Here is a 23,301-nt window from a genome sequence, read left to right on the forward strand (position 1 = left end):
GGGCTTATTTCTGCAAGGAATAGGAGAAGTACCATACAGGTTTTGAAATACTAGCGTTGTCTGAATTTACTTCATTCGGGGCCATTTTTATCGAACTATGATAACTAGTGTTATAGCTGTGTAATAAATCTTGTAACACATCGACATATCTACATGTATTTACAGCTGTGAAATATCTATACATTTTACTTTTTAAGAGTTCTATTAAACCTTTCACAGACTGAGGCTTTTAGATTGAAGCCTGTAGCAAAATGATTTATACCATGCTTTTTCATTAAAGAATTCCTTGCCACTATCTGTTTGTAGCTTTTCAGGAATTTGGCTATCTTTTAAGACGGAGTCAAAAGCCTTGGCGACTTGAACGCCTGTTTTGTTTTTCAAGACTCGTGCATAAGCTTTTTTAGAGAAAACATCAATAACAGTAAGTAAATATTTATAGCCATCGTTATGCTCTGATAACGCTTGCATATCGCACAGGTCCGCTTGGAACTGATTAAGAGGTCTTGGGACAAACACGATTTCGCCGAAAGCGCAGGCGCGCAGCTCTGTGCAAGGTGTAAGCGTCCTGCTCTGACAGGAACTCTCGAGCTGTTCACATGTTAATCTTTGTACCAGTTTCATTCTGCACGCTTTTAATCAATTTTTGCACACCGCCAAAACTACCAGGATGAGATGGGTCATGATAAGCTTGTTTCAATAAAAGCTGCTCAGCCATGTGATCTTTGAAGTTATGTTTAACTATGGTTTTATTTGATGATCAACCTGGTTACTTATTTGATGTAATGAAAACAATACATTTGAACGGGGTAAAACATTGATTGTTGCAATGCTTTTCCAAGAAAGTTTTATTTGATGTCATGAGTTTCCAAACAATACATTTTGATGTAATGAAAACAATACATTTGTTTTCATTACAAATCATAACATTATTTGTTGGAAAAGTTTTACAAAATCAAAGCTAAACATTTATTTATCTAAAAAAAAAAAAAAGTAAAAATGAGAAAATTAATAGGCAAGAGAAGAAAATAAAAAACATTGAGGGGAAAAAAAATGATTACTACAGGGTGGGCCATTTATATGGATACACCGTAATAAAATGGGAATGGTTGGTGATATTAAAGTCCTGTTTGTGGCACATTAGTATATGTGAGGGGGGAAACTCCTCAAGATGGGTGGTGACCATGGTGGCCATTTAGAAGTCGGCCATCTTGGATACAACTTTTGTTTTTTCAATAGGAAGAGGGCCATGTGACACATCAAACTTATTGGTAATGTCACAAGAAAAACAATGGTGTGCTTGGTTTCAATGTAGCTTTATTCTTTCATGAGTTATTTACAAGTTCCTGACCACTTATAAAATGTGTTCAATGTGCTGCCCATTGTGTTGGATTGTCAATGCAACCCTCTTCTCCCACTCTTCACACACTGATAGCAACACCGCAGGAGAAATGCCAGCACAGGCATCCAGTATCCATAGTTTCAGGTGCTGCACATCTCGTATCTTCACACCATAGACAATTGCCTTCAGATGACCCCAAAGATAAAAGTCTAAGGGGTCAGATCGGGAGACCAGGGGCCATTCAACTGGCCCACGACGACCAATCCACTTTCCAGGAAACTGTTCATCTAGGAATGCTCGGACCTGGCACCCATAATGTGGTGGTGCACCATTTTGCTGGAAAAACTCAGGGAACGTGCCTCACCATTTATTACTTTACATAAAGATACAAATGCAAAGAAGTAATTAGTCGCTTACTTTATCTTTAAAATGTGTCTTGCATATAGAAGTTAAGCAGAGAAGATTAAATCTGCAGCCAAAATCGATATGCATGCTTTCCAATTAAGATTACATTTAATTTATGCATAATCATAGTAGTTGCATAAACAGAATTCCTTAAAAACACTTACCGGGACTTCAACAGGAACTTCAGAAGGACACGTAGCTTCTCTCCCATACATTAAATGGAATGGGGTGTATTTGGTTGTGGTGTGGACCTTAGAGCTCAAAGATAACAGTGTAGCATCCAGATACACATCCCACTCATTCTGTTGACTGTTGACTAATTTTCTCAGGGCTCTACATGTGGACATAAAAAAAACAAACATAATAGTGACAGTGTCTTAACAGCTATTGAAATGTTACATACAAATAAAACATACCTTTTTATGTTGTCATTTGTCTTTTCGTCGAGGCCATTTGTCTGTGGGTGATAGGAGTGTCACAGCAGCGTATCTATTTTCATTAAGCTGCAAAGTCTTGAGTTGAGCTTCAAAGAAAAAAGAAAATAGTTTCTCAAACACAATCACACAAAACCTTTGGCCTGGCAGCTACTTGGCACACTGTGGCCAATGATTTACCTTTAGGTTTGGAAAAGTAAACTTAACACTTACCTCGTTAACAAATTCTCTTCCTTGGTCAGATAAAATTCTTTTTGGGCAGCCATGTCTATACACGATTGAGCACAACTGATGAGCTACCTCAGCAGCACTTTTGCTTTTTAACGGAAAAGCCTCAACTCATTTTGAAAAATGGTCTGTTGCAGTCAGAATGTACTGGAAGCCACTAGACTGTTTTGGAAGAGGTCCAGTTAGATCAATTCCAATTAGCTCCCAGACATGTGACACCTGTCAATGATAAAAGAATCACATTTTTATAATGTACATTATAACATTACTATTTTCTACTAAAATGCTACTGACATTTACCTTTATACACTGCAGTGGTTGCACAGCAGCCGAAGGTTTTCCCATTTTTTGGCACTGGTCACAAGGCAGGACCTTAAACATATTATATGTTCTTATTTATATTATCCAACAATCTCAATTAATTAAACAACATAATTACAAATATTCTATAAAAATAATACTTGATCAAGCTACAGTGTTAATTACTGTACGTCATCCTGAAATCTGGGACAGGTCTTCAGGATAACTATGCATTCTTTTTGTGCACTATTAACATACTATACATTTGTTTTAGAAATGACAACTTTGGGAATTGGGTATGTATTTTTAATGTCGACTGACATGCTGTACCAGTAAAATCTGGAACACAATGCAGTTCGGGTCTTGAGTACACCAGTGTGTCCACCAATAGGACTTGAATGAAACTCCTGAAATAGTCCCATGGCTTTTTCTTGTTTTTATCACTTTCCTGTTTCCAAAGAAGGGCTCTCCATCTACATTTAAAAAATGTAAATTAATTATAACATGTATTGAACCAATAATGACATCTAGTTATTATTTACATTAAAATACTGACCCTTCAGCTCAAATTTTGCGGCATATCTCCTAAGGGTTTGCCTCTGGGTAGGACCCATCAGAAAGAAACGTGAGCAGTTCCTGGTATTCGTTCTCCATAACTAAGGAGAAAATCAGACATTTTCAAAATGGTATCGGAATCCATTATGTAAGCAACGCACATACAGTAAATGACACGATTAAACAATGTTATCACTCAATTAACAAGTATGTGGTGCAATATTACTTTGTTCGACATGACAACGGAGCGTGGTGTCCACTAACTGCAGGAGGACTAAAATTAATTGAGAAGGTTTACGCTGTATGCCAGTTTACAGAAGTTTAGAAGCACTAAATCAAGACTTGGAATATGACTTCGGCTGAGACTCAGAATTGGAGTATTTTTGCACAAAAAACAAAACGCATGTTAGCTTGAAAAGTTAACAAATTGACGACAGCTTAAGGAAAACAATTATCAACTGTAATAAAGAAGTAAAACTTTTAATACAAACCTTTTTTCGCACGCAGAAGATCGGCACGAGATCGGGGTAGGATCAAATAATAGGCGTGTACTATAAACACCAGAAACATGGCCGTTTTGAGTTCTGCGCATGCGCAGTAACAACAAGTAGCACAGCTTGATAGGTAGGGTGTTTTGTCAGAACACGGGGACTCCTTGTACTTTCTTCACATTTGAGAGCATTATCCAGTAAGAATGAACATCTGTAGGTGTGATGTTCCCTTGTAGACATACTGCAGTGTCAATTTTGTACAGGAGAGCTGCCACATGTACACATTTCTCTCCCACACCAGCCATGCATGTGCAATGGGCACTCTCAACCTCCCCATTAGATTTAAGGATAACCCAGGGCTGAAGAGGCTTTTGGCTGAGGCGCATGGAGTGATTTACCTGAAACAGTCAATACAGGAAAAACATGTTTTAGAGGATACACTGTACAATAAATCTGCAGTGATTTATAAACAGTGAATTGTCTTGACAGAGTATTGCATTTTACTTTTATTATTACTATGATACTTTGAAAAAAAAAGAAATACTATTCAGTAAAAAGGACTAGATGTTACAGTCCCTGATAATGCATTGCTTTAGATGGAGAGACTCTTGAGGGATGGCTGTTATGAGGAAAGGCAGCCCAGAAACTTTGCCAGCAGCACACATCATTGTGTGCCTCAACTTTCGGTCTTTTACCCAGGCTAATCTGCCATTTTCCTTCCTTGGTTAGGTTTAGGGATTAGAGATCTGATCTAGCTTACCATTTTAAAATTTGGGACACATCGGGTGTTTCGGCCATTATCACTAGACACCCTCATCCAAGGAGGCCCTGCCAGGGTTGATCAGGCCCTGGAGTGTGTCACTGGTTTATGTTAACTTGTTATTTCTCCTCTTTCTTTTGTTTAGTTTCCTACAGTTTATTTTCTATTTATTCAGTGCAACTGAGAAATAATACTTCGGCTCCATAAATGCTAAAGAGGTAACTTCTTCAAAGGGATAGAAAAGGTGATAGAGAGAAGTAAGACAAAATGGACAAGATAGGAGAGAGCAGAGAGGAGAGCCGGAAGGTGGGCGGCCGATCTGGCTTCCCACACCACCTGTACGCTCTACCTCCCCTCTGCCCACAGAAAAGGGGAGAAGAGCGGAATATTTCTTCTCTCTCGCGGTTAGCTGACTGCCTTAGCTGCCCAAGTGATGTCAGCTCTTTTTAACCATAGCCAGTGACTGGTCCTCTCAGCAGTATTAGCTAGTTCTCTTATAGCCTGCCGTTGCACCTGTCCTCTGATCCCAATCTCTCTAAGCAGTTTTGCTGTTGTACTGGCAACAAAGCCCCTGCACCCCACTTCCACCAGGCGCACCTTAATCTTCCAGCCTTTGTCCTCTGCCTCAGCTGCCAAGTTGGCATACCGCAGCTTCTTAAGCTCAAACACTTCCTCAATTGCTTCCTCCCATGGTACCGTCAGCTCAATGACGTATGCAAGTTTTTGGGAGTTAGATTAAAGGACGAGGTCTGGTCGCAGAGTTGTTGTTACGATCTCTGTGGGAAAAATTAGCCTCTGATCCAAGTCCACTTGCATCTGCCAATCCCTGGCAACCTTCAGTGGGCCCAGGTCTGGGTTCGAGGGGCTTGTCCTCGGCTTGTCTCCTTCTCGGACAAATGTTGATGAAAACTGATGCTCCTCTTGGTTCGTGAAAGGTTGAGCGTAGATGGATTTTCTTTTGCACTCAACTTTCTCGGCTAGACACCTGAGAACCCGGTTGTGTCTCCATGTGTATCTGTGTAACCAAGTGTAACCAAGCTGTGCTTGAGTGTTGCTGGGACTGTGCACAGGAGGCAAGATGGGTCCTTTCCAAACCACAGCTGCAGATTTATTGGGGAAGGTAGCACATCGTATGTCACTCGGATGATGAGTCTATTAGACTAGTCTAGTCTATTAGACTCCATGCCCCAGATTTTACTCCATGAGAGTTTCCTCTTTTTCCACACTCTCCCAATTCACCCAGCAACCCTGTTTGGGCAGTGCCACGGCTCTGGCATGTCTGGCTGTTTCCTCCTGTCAACACACCTCCTCCGCCACCATTTTTCGACGTTCGGTTACAGATGCCTGTTGTTACTGCGCCAAGACCAAATCCTCCTCTGCCCTGTTGGACGTGACCCACCACGTCACAATGCTGAAGAGCGGATTTCGGCTGTAGCACAGATGTGGCTGGGGTCCACTTCCTCCCCGTTGCTAGGGTGGGAGCAATGCCTCTCACTATGGGGTCCCGGGAGTCTGTGAGTGACATCTCAAGCCTCACTTTTGTACATTTAAACTCCTCAACCAGGCTAGGGATAGGCAATGACAGTATCCCGTCGCTGTAGAGTCCAACGCTGCTGAGGCATTTGGGAAGTCCGAGCCACTTCTTAACGTAAGAGCTCACTAGCCTCTCTAGTCGATTGGCATGATTGAGTGAGACCTCGTACATTGTCAATGGCCACAGTAGTCTGGGTAATAACCCAAACTGGAAGCACCAGAGCTTCAGTTTCCCTAGGAGTGCAGTGTTGTTAATCCGCTTGAGGTCATCAGCCAAGTTCTGCCTTAGTTGTTCTAGTTGCCACGTGTCATTGAGGTCTGCATTGTACCACTGTCCCAGGCTCTTTATGGGCTTCTCTAAGATTGTTGGAATTGGTTCTCCACTGATATAGAATTGCTCGGCTGTCAGCTTTCCTTTTATGATGGAGATGCTGTGAGATTTACTTGGCTTAAACTCCATTCTTGCCCATTCTGTGTTTTCCTGGAGCTTCTGTAGCAATCGCCTAGTACATGGTTTTGTTGTTGTAATGATGGTCATGTCATCCATGTAGGCCCTAGTGGGAGGAAGACGAAGGCCACTCTTGAGTCTCTCACCTCCCCCTACCCACCGGGATGCCCGCATGACCAACTCCATTGCCATGACAAATGCCAGAGGGGAAATCGTGCAGCCTGCCATAACTCCAACGTACACTATTATTGTCACTGCTACATTTTCTTAATTCGGACCAGAAATTTATTCCACCACTAATTAATTTCCATTGACCTTAGAGTACTTATTATTCCACGGTTTTCTAATGGGTATTTATGAAGGCAATTTGTGAGACTGGTAAACTTACCTTTGTACGGACGATGGTCTTTTGTTCTACTCGGAACATCTCAAGGTCCTGTACCCATCCGCCGGTAAACTGGACCTGGGCTTGTTGCAGGGATCTGAAGTTACTAAACACTTTATGAGTGTATGAACTCACACTTAGGACAATATAATTATAGATATGAGCATGATGAAAGTTGGGCAGCGTGCTAACGTCTTTAGTCCACTCTGTATGCTCGTATGGGTCTAACCCTTTCACTCCTTTGATTTTATTTTTTCCTCGTACCTTTTTTTGTTTTTTGCCATTTCGTCAAGTCTGTCTTTGTACGGACCTGCCGTGTTCTCCTTTGTTTTATACATCACTTTTTTGGGGGGCAAATAAAATGCAAGTAGGGATTAAAACCGCAGAATGGATGGTTACCGGTGCTGGAAATGCTAGCGCTTGATGCAGTGTTTTGATTTTGCTGCCACTCATACCCACAATGCAACACGTGTAAGTCACATGGTCTGTCAATCTCTATTGCCACGTTAACCTTAGAGCTCCGGCTGTCTCTTGTAAGTATTCAAGTGTTGCTTGTTGTTGGCTATGTTTAGCTCCTATCACATGTAATTTATCGGCTATTGGGTCGCGAGAAATAACAAAATTGAGTCGTTTGGCTAGCACTTTCTTTTCAGGTTCAGTGAGATTCTTGTCTGAAAGGTTATTCACAACCAAAGACAGTCAGGAAAAATGGGTGAAGTATTGTGCCGGTATTGACTGGGAGTACAAGTTTTTATTAGCAAAGTATGGAATTTCCAGTGTTGTCTTTCTTTTCCTTTCGAATGTTGGGCTCACTAAGCCTTGTCCACAAACTTGAAAATTGCATCTAAAATAGGGGAGGGTAGAAGTGTTGAGTTCCTGTAGAGTCTGATTAATCTTGTTTTGGAGTGTATGTATAGTGAAATAGACCTGTCTTATCCTTTCACTTAGAAGTTGATTTTGTGCTCTCCATAGAATCAACTCTGCTCCAAGAGTTTGCGCCTTGTGTCCACGGTCAGGGGACACAGAGCAAAGTCTGCTTTGTCTACATCTTAGGTTGAAGTGATGGTGAGGGAGTATGAAAGGGAATCAAAAAAAAACTAGCAGATTATAGGAACCAACTGGAGAGTGTTCCTCTTATCTGAGAAGCTTCTTCAAATCTGGGACTCTCCACCAATTGCTCTTAGAACTGAAGAAGCTTCTCTGATGAGAGGTGAAATGTCTTCAAGAAACTTATAGTACAGATGCTTTTCTTTCAAAGTGTCACGGTCCTGGGTCGGTGACCCAGCGTTTTCTGGTTTGTATTGTTAATCTTTGATTTCTTGATGTCTTTGTTTGTTCCTAGGTTTTGGTTCTGTGTCAGTATCGGGTCTGAGGTTTCTCTTTGTCAGTGTCGTGTCATCTGTGTTGCATCCCTCATGTCAATTCAGTTCTGCCTCCTCACCTGTGTCTGCTCCTGGGTCCACCTCTCTCTCTTTCTCCACTCAGTCTGCCCGCAGACCGTGACACAAAGCTCAGACTACAATGACCTGGAAAAGCGGTCCGTGAGTCTTTTGGTACCAGGGTGCAAGAGTTGAGGCTCAGGTGTGACATTTATGGTTTACAGGGTTTTTGTCACTTTTTATCGTTTTTTTGTTTGTTTGTTTTTTTATCGGGGAAAAGACCCCGATTAAAAAACGGGGTCTTTTCCCTGTGTGTTATGAATAAATATTCTCTTTTTGGTACTGGTTTTATTTTGTTGTATTTTTCCACGACACCTTAAAGGCCAGTCCCTGAAAATATTGTTAGACATAGACCGGTCCGTGTCGCAACAAAGGTGGGGACCGCTGACCTGGATGACTGAGAACCATCACAGACATCCCCTTTCTAGGGCTGTGCGATATGACCAAAATCTCATATCCCGATATTAAGACATCTATCGTCCGATAACGATATAAATCACAAAAATGTAACATTTTCTGTAAATTCTGTGAATCTCAGGCAGCTAGACTTGCGTGAAGTGTTTCCAGCTGGGCGTCACGTACCTGGAGTCGAGTGTTTTAACTGATGCATGAAACTATACATTTTTAGACGTAAGTTGTAACTTTGTGAGTATTTATTACACAGCGTGCTGCGGGGAAAAGCCTGTTCTAACGTTTGAGTCTAAGGTTTATTTTTTAGCACCTGACGGCTCTTTTTTGCTTCTCATCCGTAAATACTCTGCATCTTTCACGTGATTCAGTTTATTTTGAAAAGTCTCAACAGGATCTTGAGCTTTATTGTGAAAGGTTTATGTGGAAAAAAAACAAGCGGACACGAGGTGGTTTTACCGTCGTTGTTGCTAACGACAGTGCATAAAAACAAGTGCTTGTCCGTCTGTAGTGTGGTTATATTAAATAGAGAGAACTTTAGGAAATTAATATAGCCACTACAGTGACCATCAAAATAATGAAAAAATATTGCCGTAAACAGTTTATTTTGCGACACCACGAAACAAACGATAGCGTAAAATGAAACGATAGACGTTTTTATATCGTCATCTGATATATATCGTTATATCGAACAGCCCTACCCCTTTCTGTTTATTTTTCCTCATCGTCTTGAAAGCTGCTGTGGTTCAACAACCACAAGAGTCCTTCCCCTGTAACACTCTCCAGGAAGCAGTTTGAGGCTGAAATTGTCCCTTGGCCATTTCCTTCTTCCTGGTCATTCTCCCCTAGTGGAGAAGAAACGTGCTGAGGAGATCCCAATGAGTCACCCAGGTTCATCAAGCAGCCAACGTGCAAAAGCCATAGGGGGCTGAAGTGACAAGCCGGTAGGCTCCGCCACAGCAGACCAATCCACCAGCAAGTGGCATGGAGTGTGATGGGGTGAGACAGGCCTCCACAGTTGTGGGGGGCCTGAGATTGAGTAGAAGACCCGACCCACAGACACAACGGGCACACACAGAAACAAAAATGCATTCCCAAACTCATGCACACACACAAATTTTTACCGTCTAACTGGTGCCTATTGAGACAGTTGTGCTTAGTTCACAGGACATAAATCCAGGAGCAGACAAATCATATGGATAGGTTAATGGTACATTATCAAATAATGGGCAGTTTAAAAAACTAATGGATTAAGTAGACAGACCATTCCCTATAATGAATAAAGAGCTCTCTGGATGTGAGAATGAGGGTTTTTCCACACTTTAACAACAACTCCGGGATGTCCAATGGCTTGTAACTGTAAGTAAATAATTTAATAAACTTGACTGAAGCAATCCATTACAGCTCTTTTTTCTAAATTGTGCCTCACCACAAAGCGTCAGTGAATTTCTTAGTGGCCAAAGGTCAGTTAATTGCAAATACATTCTCAGGTTTGTTGTTCTTCCTTCTTCAGCCCATGAAAAACATTTGGCTGTGCTGAGAGGAAAAAACGCAGATCCGCATTTTTGCTGTGAGACTGCTTGTGTGGCAGGAAGCGTGTAAATGGTGCTTCACATTCATTGCAGCAGCAGTGAGGGACTCGGAGCGTGAGCAGCTGACTGGAATGAGAATGAACATCACTGTTTGCGGACATGAAATGAACGCACCCTCCAGCAGCTCAGTTATGTTAAGTCTGTTTTTCTGTAGCCAAACTTAAACATGGAGCTCTGTTTGCCTGACAGCATCAAGGCCAGTGGGAGTGGGCCAGCAGGGAGGAGGTAAATGAGCCCAGCATTCAAAAGAAGAGGGTGGACTCGTTTAGGATGTAATGAGCTTCAACCCAGCCTCCTGTCTCTGTGTTTTCATACAGACCTTATTTTGTTAATGTCACACCCTCATATGAGCTGACATTGAATATTTCCTTCCCTCCTCCACCGCTCCAGCTGGCTCTGTCTGTAGCTTAATTCATCTCTCATGTTTCAGGTTTATTTTGCTTGGGTTAACTGCTGTTTACCCTCCTCTCGTGACGACTTGGAAGTACATGTTTGTGCTCTACAGGGTGCTTTTGGACTATAATTAGAGTAGCAGGGTTGAGGTAAACAAGTCTGTATTTAGGTCATATATTCCCAGTGTTATGGGTTAATGTTAGTGGTGCTCTTTTACAACACAGATGCTTTGAAGTGAAAAGAGCTCTGAAATTCTCTGAATTTGGATCCTACTTAACTGAGTCTGTTAAGTTTATACTCCTCAAACAATATCTTTTTCCAAAGTGGGTTAAATGTAAAACTTAGTAGCCCCACTCCCCAGTTGGAGTCACCTTCAGCTGTTTCATCCCACATGCACATGTTAAGTCATCTACCTGCTCTCCCTTAGACTTGGGGATATTTATTGTCTAGGAGTTGTAAACGGTCTCAGCTTCCCTCCTGTCTGCTCTAACAAAGAGCAAGAACTCAGTTTTATCTTTACTCTTTAAAATGTACAAAGTTTGCACAGTTTGGGAATAAATGGAAACTTAATGTTTTCATTTGTGTTGGAAGGACAGAAACATGCAGAAATTCTCCAAGCTGTTTTGACAAAAATGGTGCAGAGGTAGAAGTGAATTTCTGGGCTGTAAACACAAGATGGAAACAGTCTCACTCAATGTGCATGAAAGAGTTTCTTTTAATGTCACAGCTTGCATACACTCACCTCTGTGATTGTTCATGGCGTGGTAAATGGACTGGTTCCTATATCTTGCTTTTCTACTCTCAAAGCACTCTCTTTACATGTTAGAACACACAAAAGTAGTGTTTATATAACATTTACGTTTCAATGGATGCATCAGGGTTAGCATCTTAAGGACAAGATTTGACATGTAGGAGCAGCTTGGGATCAAGTTTCCAACTTTCCAATTAGATGACCTGCTCTGCTTTCTGAGCTACAGCCACTCCTTATAGATTCAACAGAATGGCACAGATTCAAAAAGGTGCTGGGACCGTTCCTCAGATATTTTAGTCCATGTTGACATGATGGCATCTGCGTCACTGCAGATTCATCGGCTGCACATCATGATGTGACCCTGTTCCACCGCATATCCCAAAGGTGCGCTGTTGCACTGAGATCAGGTGACTGGAGGTCTTAAGGTTTGATATGAGCTTTATGACATAGAGCTTTATCCTGCTGGAGTCTGTAACCACAGTGTACTCATTTCTGGTGGCTAAGGAATGGATGTGGTCAGCAGCAATAACCAGGTAAGCTGTGGTGTTTTAAATGATGATCACCTGCAGCAGCCTGAACAACTGATACAAGGCAGTATGGATTCATGCTTTCATGCTGTTTATGCCAAATTTTGACCCATAATTTTAAAAGTTGCAGCAGAAATCGGGACTCTTCAGACCAGGCAATGCTTGTTTTTGTCTTTGTTGTTTAGGAGGGGGTTTTTTTGTGTTGTTTCTGTTTTTTAAAAATTATCTGGCTAATTTTGGTGAGCCAGTGTCACCTCAGTTTCCCGTTATAGCTGCTGCTTTCCTAGCAGCTCAAAGCAGTCTGGCCAGTCTCCTCTGACCTCTGGCATCAACAAGATGTTTTCACCCAGAGAACTGAATATTTTCTTTTTCAGACCATTCTGTTCATAGCATTTCAGAAACTGCTGATCTGCTGGAATTTTCCCACACAATGTTACTTGGATTTACAGTGTCTGGCACCGCCAACAACTACCACCATGTTACATTCAACATCACTTTGCTCGTCTCCTCACATTGCAAAATCTGCCATAAAATCCATTGCAGTATAAAACCATGCATTCTGTAATGTCAGCATTTCATTTTGAAGAAAAGTAGTGATATTTGACATTTCTTTACTGTATTCCACCAGATTCAACTCTCTTTTTTTTTTTTTTGATCAAACATCTTTGAGTGATTTATAAAAAAGGGAGAAAAATATTTTTGTATGAGGATTTTATGGCAGATTCTTAAATGCTGAGGATCCACGAAGGTGTCAAAAGGGTGCAAATGCATCAGAGTGTGGACCACATGTAAGAGTAAAGGACACTGATTTCAAAAATTTGATTTGACGATCATTTTTGGCTGTGTTAAGCTTGTGTCATGGATTTTTGCAGGAAATCTTTTTCATCAAAGGAAAAAGTTGGGGGGAAAAAAGTATACAAAAATGTCTGAAGAGGGCTTAAGGCAGGGGTAGGGAAGGTTTTAGATCTCACCACACCTGAATCAAATGATTAGTTCATTACCAGGCCTCTGGAGAACTTCAAGACATGTTGAGGAGCTAATTTAGCCATTTAAATCAGCTGTGTTGGATCAAGGACACATCTAAAACCTGCAGGACACCGGCTCTCGAGGCCTGGAGTTCCCTACCCCTGGCTTAAGGGTTAAATGACCTTTCTTCCCCATTCTGATGATCAGCTTAAAGTTCAGTGGCTTAAATGCTGAGTTATTGCCATGTGACTGGGTGACCAAGTGATTTTGGTGCCTAAAGTTACAAAGTACGGTCACTTAGCAGGAATACTTAAATGACCGTATCATTATATTTATAAAAGACTAAAATGTTTTTAATCTCTCTTAAACCAACCAACTGTTCAGGATGATAATGTTTAGGTAACATTGACCAAATATCACCAAAAGCAGCAGGTTTGTCATTGCAGAAAGGGGGCTTATAATTTCTTCCTTTTCGGCATCCAAATCTGTTGTTTATTCATGCCAATTTTGATTTTGGTTCACCAAAACTGTTCATTCTTTCAGAGATGATGGAGACCTCCCAGGATGGAAAAGAAAGAAGCTTCAAATTCAGGTCTTGCATTGATGCCGACTTTGAACACACCAGGACATTTGATCTGAAGTCACAGCCGCAACCTCTGACTTCCTCACAGCGCTTCTGTTTCACACATGAAGGGAAATGTCAAATGTTTGCATTTTCAGAGGGAGCTGGGTGTTATTTTTCTTGGCAGGCCTGAGCTCAGCAGCTGGAGACTTGCAGTCAGGTCAGAGACGCTGACAAGGTTGCTACAACTGCCCCTGAGGCGAGACGTTAACTAAAACAGCTTTTTTTTCCTTCTTCTTCTTAAATAGGGTAGCAAAGGAGAAAACGGGAGCCTATCAGGAAAGTCTTTGGTTTTGTAAATTCATAAGTATCAATTATAAATTGAGAGGTGGGTCCACAACTATAAGAATATGGCTGATACACTGAAGCACACAATTCAGCGTCATCTTTGCTTACCTTTATTCTAAACACAGCTCATGCCTCTGCTTTCAGCTACATTAGTGATCAGAGGGGGTTAGTTTAGTTAATTGCTTTTTTTTTTTTTTTTTTACTGGAAAAGGCCCATTGAGATCAGTCTTTTATTTTCTTTTTTTAATAAAAGAGACCCAGCAAAAGTTGCACTCTGTCTTCTCTTTTGTTTTGAACATTCTTTAACTCCAAATTTTATAAACTCTGTTTAAAGAATTCAGAGGTCCAGAGGCCCTTACATTCATTAAACAGTGCAACCTTGGGTACTAAATTATGGGTATGGACAAGTGCCATGCATGTTAGTTTTCTTTCTGTGCATGTTAAAATAAATGGCCTGCTTACATTTTTTTTAAAAATGATATAAGCTGAAAGTATTCCTTTTCTTTGTAATTTCACTGTCTGAAATCAAATGTATGCATTGACTCATACTCCCTTAATGAAGCTTTAAAACGTGCAAAAACTGCAGGTTGTTGAGTTAAAGTAACAAAGTTGGTGACTGCTCTCCTAAAAATTATACAAAATGAATCTGATGGCAGAGGGATCTCTTCTGGAAGAAATAAACACGGTGTCCGATTAGTATTAGATGTGATTATAGGACTGATTCTGCCAACAGTTAAACACTTTTCCGTCGTTAACCTGTCTTGGGGTGCACTACAAAAGTAAAAGCAACATGCTGTATTCTGTATGTATTTCAGACTGTACAGTTGGTCAAGCAGTTGATAATCTAACCATTCGAGGCCCTCTGTACAAACACACTTGTAAGTACACAGTGTTTGGACAACCCATCTGTCTCTTCTTCATTGGTGGAGTCCTCTCCAAGTAAACCCTTTGACTCAGTTGCTAGGAAACCTCTGCTCTGCCTCTGCCCTCCTGACTGCGAGCAGCCGGCTCGCTCCTCCTCGTGATGTAAGGACGCTGTAACAGAAACAAACACATGTCATACTAAGTAAAAGCTGAGCTGTTACTCAGTGCGTTGAGATGGGTTTGATGCTTATATTGGTCATTTTGCTGTTGTCTGTGTAACATGAGAGTGGGTACCTTCTTATCACCCTCACCAGGCACTTGTCGCTCCGCTTTAGTCAGACACACAGGCTGTAATTTAACATGGTCTAAACACTGAGTCTATTGACCCTGATTGTGTAGTGTGGTGTCAAACAAGTACCGCCTTACAGCAATAATCCATTCACTCTGATAAATGTTCACAACAAGACCAGCAGTGCAAGTTTCTTCAAGTGGTGTAAACATCTGCCACTATTGCAGCCAGTTAGTCATTTTAAAAAAGGCTCTTAAAGGCTTTAATAATTAGCTGTCAAAATGAACAAAAACCCAGTTTCTGATATCAGCAAACCCACTAATCAGCCAGAAGATTGGCCCTTAAAGCCACTGGCTGACATTTTCAAGTTTAATCAGACTCGTGGAAGAATTTTAAAATACATTAAGTATTCTATCTATCAGAGTGAGATTTGGAAAAACTTCAGTTCAGTTTTATTTACATAGCACCAAATCACAACAGTCACCTCAAAACACTTTATATTGTAAGCTAAAGACTCTACAGTAATACACAGAGAACCCAAACAATCAGGCAACTCCAGATTAGCTAGCACTTGTGGCATTGGGAAGGAAAAATTCTCTTTTAACAGGAAGAAACCTCCGGCAGAACTAGGCTCAGGGATGGGAAGCCATCTGCAGCCACTGGTTGGGGGTGAGAGGGGGGACATGGGACAGAAAACACACTGTGGTAGAGAGGCAGAGGTTAAAGTAAATACTAAAAGGTTCACTTAGAGCCTTAAAATAATGACGTTAGTGAATCTGCAGCTCTAGCGATTAAGTGGAGCAGAAAGGCAGCACCAAAAATCCAGTTTGGTCATTAATCTTTACCAGGTAGCTTTTACTGGCATGGCACATTGACTGAAAGAGTTTACAAAGTACAACAGCATCCAGGGTGTAGGAGCTAAAAAAACAAAACAACCTACCAGCTTAATAATGTGTAGGTCCTCTAAAACACCTTTGATCCCATCAGGACTTCATGGACTTCTGAGGACATTATGATGTATAGCACCAGTACATGGGCAGTGGATCTCTTAAATGGATGTAGCTTCCTGCAATCAGGCACAGAATTTGAATCTTGAAAGAGTCAAAGGTGGGTTGTATCCGGACACTACAACACAGAATGAGCACCATCCCAGACGGACACAGCATAAGGAAGCAGAAGAATATCATTTCAATAAGGCCTTGAGTAAATGTGGTTATCCCAGCTGGATCCAGGAACTGGACCAACTGTTGCTTAAGCGAAAGCCTTTAGTGATCCCTTATGTTTTAGGAGTATTATTGCAGAGATGCATTGTCTAAAAACACTGTCTCTGTGGCTTTCAAATCCCAAAACATGTTCCCCCCAAGGGTCGGGTCTCCATTCACAACAACAGTAATATGGTGTATCCCAGGAGGCTTCACGGACGGCACGGCACGGCACAGAAGAGCTACCTCATCAGACCAGGACTCTGCAGTCTTATTTACACCTACAGGCCAGTGGATGAACAATGAAGAGGATATACACATCCTGGACAGGGAGGAACGCTGGTTTGGTCAGGAATGACCATCTCTGAACCAAGAATCAATGCAGTGCTTGCAGCCATCCCCCAACTATCTGTGAATAGTACTCAGTTTCATGATCACTGATCAATGGCCATGACCCCACGGCCTGTTGTTGGTGCTTCTTTAGGTCATTATGCAAATATATGGTTTTTAAGGGTGTGGAATTTGCAGTCAGTCGAGACTGATTAAGTCACTTAAACGAGTGACAAAATATTTCTCCCACTGAAAAGCTACATCCAGATGAATAAAAGCAACTTTGTGAATGTTAGGCAAAAGCACCTGTCTGGATAGGTGAATGAGACTTGTAGTAAATGCTTTGAAATCTCAAAACAAGTATCCCACAAACTGAAATGGATGCATTGAGGATAACTAAGGGTGAGGTAGCTTGGCCAAGGATACTTTGACATGCACACTGAAGGAGCTAGGGATCAAACCATTGGCCGGCCTTCTGACTGGTAAACACTGTACCAAAAAAACAAAAAACAAAAGACAGAAACATTTCAACCTTCTTCGTTAAGGCATTAAGGCAAACAACAAGGTAACTTTTAGGCTGTCTCAAAACACGCATAGCTATATTTAGGTAGATGACAGACATGTAAACCCACAACCTTGATATGGATGAGCAAAAGAGGATGGATGGATAGAAATTAGATTATTTTTAATCATTTCATAATATTTATTACAAAATACGTGTACAGAAAATGAGTGTTACAGTGACGACTCGTTTTCTATTTCATTTATTTTCAATTATAATCTATTATTCAGTCATCGATAGCTGGAGCGCGCCCCTGAACGCGCCAGGTGCATAGGGATGCTGTTTTTAAGCTCAACAACGTACAACATGCAACATGCAACATCCTGTAGGGCCCTTCAAAGTAAGAGGCACGGTAAACATTCTGTATAATTTCTTACAACTTAAGTCTTACAACGATTTAAACGTACAGTAAGTATATATAGATAGTCACGTGTTGGATTTCTAAACTTCGAATAGCATAAAATAGAGCATAAAAACTTGTTATAATAGCTTCGTGCTCGTATTTTGAACGCTATCGCACTTCGCTTCCGGTTTCTTCTTCGCGGGGTTTTGGTGACTTGACGCAGGCGCCGCTGCTGCTGCTGTCGTCAGCCTGCAGCATCAGAAAACAACAGGCTAAAAACAGACTGGCGTATCCCGGTGAAGATGGTGGCCAAACAGAGGATCCGCATGGCCAACGAGAAGCACAGCAAGAACATCACTCAGAGAGGAAACGTAGCCAAGACGCTGGTGAGCCGCTAACGGACACGCAGAGGGACGCCAGCCTGACACGTTAGCCCAGAGAGGTGACGTTCAGCCCGGCGTGAGCGCAGCGGTGATGGTAATGCTGATGGTGCCAGCTGTCAGTTAAAGGTGTCAGATAGGGTGCTGAGCGTGACTCGGGAGCTTCAGCGTGATATGTGCGGTGTGTTTTATTTCACACGGAGCGGATCGGGGTGTAATTTATTCAGATTGGACTCACTCCGCTCGTGACCGCCGGACACGGCATGTTGCTGTCCGGGTGAAGAGGCTGCCGTTAGGGCAGGAAAATAGCCGAAACCCGTTAATTCTGACATAAAATCAGAGGTAAACGTGAAAGCACATGTGAAATGCATTGATTTAAAAACAAATAATTGGTTGTCATCAAGGAAAAGGAAAATAAACCCCAATAAATCCATCACTTTGTTTTACTTTACATTGTGGGCCACATACAGTCCACTTTGATCCTAAGAGGGTCGGACCGGTGAAACTTTCTGTCATGGTGAAGAAGTTTAACTACACATGTAATTACTGAGATATCATAAAGTAACAGAAAAGACTATTAAGAAATAAATATATTTAAAAAAAACTTACAAAAATGATTATAAGTAATGAAACAGAACAAATGATAAAAAGCTTTTTGGTAAATAAAAGAACGTACGATTTATTTATCAGATTTATTTGGTAATTTTTTAGAGATTTTGTTGTTGTTGTTGTTTGTTTTACTGTGGACCAATTGTTTAAAAAAAACAATCCTGGGCCTTATGTTGACACCCTATGTAACCAGCTCCCAGTTTGGATTCTGGAGACAGACTTTAAAACTTTCCTTACTTCATGGATTTCACCTATCACAGGTTATTTTTAGAGCGTAACTCCCGCGATAAACGAGGGACCACTCTACACCACTCTACATTTTTCCTGCCTCCCGTAACCCCCAACCAGCCCCTCACTGAGCCTGGTCCTGCTGGAGGTTTCTTCCTGTTAAAAGTGAGGTTTTCCTCCCCACTGTCGCCAAGTCCACTATTGTAGAGTGGTTACCTTACAATATGAAGTGCCTTGAGGCAACAGTTTTTGTGATTTGGCACTATGTAAATAAAGTTGAGTTGAACTGAAAAAACGTGCAATTTCTGCATGCTAGAAAACATTTCTTTCACTTACTACAGCATCACAACCATTTGGGCTTAAATTGTAAGAAAGAAATTTGCAAAACAATTGTAAAAACAATTTTTGTTAAGTTCAAAATTAAAAGACAAAAAAGAACCAACTGGAGCTTTTCTCTCATTTAATTGTTTTTGAATCAATTAATGTGGTGTAGTATGAATGTAGCAAAAGCTGTAAAATCTAAGAAAAAACAGTTAATGTTAACAGTTAATGCCAAAATAGGTGGCCTGAAGTGGAGTCTTTGCCCTTTTGACATCCCTGCTACTCAACATGTTTGTCTCATCTGCTCCCACCTTTCACTGAGGTCAGTGCAGGTGAATGGCGAGCTGATAATAGACAGAAAATATCACAAAGCAAAACCCCCAAAAATCACTGAATTAAAAAAGTGAAAATAGATGTTAGATGGCTGGTGTGTACACTAAGGGCACCAATAAAATATGAAGAAATTTAAAAGTAGTAATAAAATAGAGGACATGTACTAGGTACTCAGTTTGTTAACTTGATCATTAAATAGTTTGATTATTTTATTTGACATAAGAGCAAAAAACAGAAATAAAATAATGTATTTAATGTTTTTTCCATTATCTGCTCTTCTTGGATTAATCAAATTACACCGCAGCGCTTATGAGTCTATTAGTTACTGTTAATTACTTTTAATAAATGACTGTGGAACTTTTTAAAATATTTTTAATACGTCCTTCACATTTTCATTTTTCTCTGCACTCTTTTCCACTGCTGTGGATTTAAACATTTAGTAACTTTAGTATCTGTTCTCAAGGTCAGTAAAGAGATCGTGGAGGGTTGTCTTCTCCACAGGTTTTCTCTTTTCATTTCTGTCAGTCTCAGTAACTCTATTCAGTGATGTCAACATTAGTTTTCTTCACATATCCTCCTCCTCCTCACACGTTTCACATCCCAACAGCTGACATGTAACACAGCAGTGTCAAACATGCGGTCTGGGGGAGCCACGTCCAGCCATCCAGAGGGTCAGCTTGGTTTCACCTTTTGTAATGGCTTTGTAAATTTTGCTCTAGTTTTCCAATAAAGTTCCCTGATAATCCTTCTCTGGTGATCTCCATGGTACTACACCGGGAGTGGAAGGATTTCTAGACGAAGATGAGCTAAAGACAAGAAGGTTTTGTCTTTTTGCACTGTGACGCCAGCTATAAATTACAATGTACAGACACACTGGCCAATTTATTAGGAAGGCGTTGCAAGAACCGTTGATGAAAGTCAGGATGGAATCATGCTTTCATGTTATTTACACCAAATTTGGATCCTGCCATCTATATATAGCTGCAGAAATTGAGTTTCATAGACCAGGCCTCGTTTTTCTAATTTTCCAATGATTCTTGTTCTTAGCTGACAGGAGTTTCACCCAGTGTGGTCTTCTGCTGCTGTAGCCCATCTGCTTCTAGGCTCGATGTGTCATGGGTTCATAGATGCTTCTCTGTATGCTTTGGTTGTAATTATCAGGGTTTCTGCTGCTAAGTCCTCGAGCTGGTTGCTGGTGTCTGAATATTTCAGGAACTGCAGATCTGCTGGGATTGGCTGATTAAGATATTTACACGTTGTATGGTTTTTTTTTGTTTGTTTGTTTTTTTTAAAGAATGAATGTCTCATTAAATAAGAAAATAATTTGGAAAGGAATAATTTTTTTTTTAAGTTAAAGTTTTCAGACTATAGAGGTATTTTTAGATATAAACATACAAATTCTCTCCCTTCTTTTAGTTACTGGCAAAGCTTTTACAGGTTGAGCCCACTTGAGATCAAATCAAGCTGCATGTGGCCCATAAAGTCCAGGTTTAACACCTCCAGATGAGCTCATCACGGCTGCTCTCTAAACCTTTGACTGATGAGCCATCATGTAAAGAGGGAGAGAAAAGTGCTGACCCTGCACCTTTCAGTGTATAATTAGACTCTGAGGTTTATCGCTGCAAACACAGTTGTTGAAGTTTAAGAAACACAGTGACCAGGACAAGGAGCAGGGGAGCTCAGGGGAGCTCAGGGAAGCCTCTCTGTGTTTGCTCTGCAGCACGTTTTTGCTGACGTACATGATGTGTGTTTCTCCTCCACAGCGGCCACAAGAAGAGAAGTATCCTGTGGGTCCCTGGCTGCTCGCTCTCTTTGTATTTGTTGTGTGTGGATCAGGTACGGACGTTTTCTTTTCTTTTTTTTAAGTATCTACAGAAGAAAGTGGTTTAAACTGGTCAATGATGCTGGATTTTAAGGACCTAAAGTCCGCTTAGTAACTTAGGATAAAAGGAGAATTACCAGATAAAGATCTCCTAAATTTAAAGTACAGTTATGAGTTTCTTAAGAGCCTCTGATGTATCAGTCTGTGACCTTGGTCAATACCCAGCAGCTCTTTAATGCTTTGATTATCTCACTCGGATGACTGGACCTTCAGTAACTGTTAAATTAAGTGTTTTATATACACATATAAGGCTTATTTCATTTATAAAGGCTCACTCAAATGTTAATTAATTATGCAGTTGACCATTGGAGCTCCACATCCCCTCTCCAGTAGAGTTATTAAGCACTCACATTTAATCAGCCTCATTGGAGCAGGGGTGTGTTCACAGGGGGGTGTAGGGTGTCTATTGATGCTTTAAGACTAGAGTGCTGTGAAGTATGAAGTCTCACATCATGTTACTCGTCTCTTTTTGGTAAAACAAAGGTTGAACCGTATTAAGCTCCTCCTCCATTTCTGATGACGGTGGCATCAGAAGATAATTCAGTCTACGGGAGAATCCCAGACGATGGAGGGTGCAGGCTGGAGTAAATTTTTCTCCAAAGTTGAAACAGCATCTTGATTTGCATCACCTTCACATCACGTCATTGGAGCTCGCACCATGTAGCTGTGCCGCATGACAACTTCACCAGAAGTCTTACAAATCGCTTAGAAGACAGCATGGATGGGATCGGGGTTAAAATGTAAATCTAATAACTGCGTATTTTAAGTACTTTGTGTATTTTGATGGTAAAGCATTTGTGCTACCACTTGAGTATGATTAAGCCCTAAATACTTCTGTTGTCACAATAACGATGAAAAATTTTGGAAACGTCACAAAATTAAAAAGGTCTTGTAAATACTCAGTCACATTCAATTCAAGACTATGAGATTTTCAATGTGTTTCAGTGAGCGACCCACAAACTGATATACTCGGACTTTTTTCGTGTAATGGCAGCGTCATGAAACATTACAGGGACACACACCTGCTGCGTTTTTAAAAAGTGTCACAGAGTTGACAGGACTTTGTGTAATGTTATGTTCTCCATTTAAAAAAAAAAAAAAAGAGAGAGAGAGCTGCTGATTGGAGCAGGAAATCGGACACAGGAACGGGATAGAGAATCTAGATGAGAAATGATGTCATGGCTGTTTACTACGCCGTTTTATTTCCCATCAGGGCTTTGATGTCATGTCTCACTGTGTGCTCTCAGCCATATTTCAGATCATCCAGAGCATCCGTATGGGGATGTGATGAAGGAGAAGACTCTGGACCCCTGCCCTCTACCCCCCCACCCTCCTCATGCCCTCACAGAGCCTGGCTAACCCTCACCTGTGCACCCTCCAGAGGTCCAGAGATGAATGCCACTCCTTGGAGAGAGAGAGAGAGGGAGAAAGGGAGAGAAGCGTCCATAACCAGAGCCTACACCGTCCCGCCGAAGCTGACCCTAAAGACACCACCCTGCCCTGGATCAGCGTTTACAGTGTTGCAGTCTGTGGTACTGACAGCTTTTCTATGGACAGTCTGAGACCACGCCGGCTGGAGATTGTGATTCATTGTGTGTGTGTGAGAGCGAGAGAGGTGGTGTGTGACTGTGCGACCAGTGATTCCTGCTAACAATGTGCCATACTTGTGTAATTCACTGTCAGTCTATGAAGAATGTTTTTTCAAATAAATGTTGAGCATTTAGAAAACGTCCACGTTTAATTCTGCTGTCGTAGACTCAGTTTTACCAGAGCACGATACTCACTCCACCCGTCAGAAGTTTCATGTTGTAGGTGGCAGCAGGATGGAGCTAAATGCTTTAAATGTCACCCGGGATACGCATACGGCTCATTTGTAAAGTAGCTATCAGAAGTTTGTGTACATAATCTTGCATTTCCAGTTTAAATATGGTTTCCCTCTAAACAGAGATGGTGGGTATTTTCAGTAATGAGTGGGATCAGGGGGTGATTTAGAAGTTTGAGAATGACAAACAGAAACACTGCTTTGCTCTTTCTATATTTAAGGTTCAGTTCAGCCACCTAAAGGAAACAAATGAGATCCCAGTGCATTAAACC

General features: G+C 41.2%; 1 protein-coding gene and 1 long non-coding RNA gene across 2 annotated transcripts; one reads left to right on the forward strand and one right to left on the reverse strand.

Annotated features, from left to right (window-relative positions):
• Positions 1-1,884: 1,884 nt before the first annotated feature.
• Positions 1,885-2,736, reverse strand: LOC120433429. Its single transcript, XR_005608554.1, has 4 exons — positions 2,707-2,736; positions 2,392-2,625; positions 2,161-2,267; positions 1,885-2,077 (listed from the first exon to the last, which is right to left on the reverse strand). It is a non-coding gene; the product is annotated as an uncharacterized LOC120433429 (long non-coding RNA).
• Positions 2,737-17,655: 14,919 nt separating this feature from the next.
• On the forward strand, positions 17,656-22,923 carry serp2 (stress-associated endoplasmic reticulum protein family member 2). The gene is made up of 3 exons (XM_031729439.2): positions 17,656-17,840; positions 21,089-21,161; positions 22,455-22,923. The coding sequence occupies exons 1-3, from the start codon at positions 17,757-17,759 to the stop codon at positions 22,493-22,495; spliced, it is 198 nt and encodes a 65-aa protein (XP_031585299.1). The 5' UTR covers positions 17,656-17,756; the 3' UTR covers positions 22,496-22,923.
• Positions 22,924-23,301: the final 378 nt, after the last annotated feature.

This window comes from Oreochromis aureus, linkage group 16 (assembly GCF_013358895.1).
Source record: "Oreochromis aureus strain Israel breed Guangdong linkage group 16, ZZ_aureus, whole genome shotgun sequence".
NCBI lineage: Eukaryota > Metazoa > Chordata > Actinopteri > Cichliformes > Cichlidae > Oreochromis > Oreochromis aureus.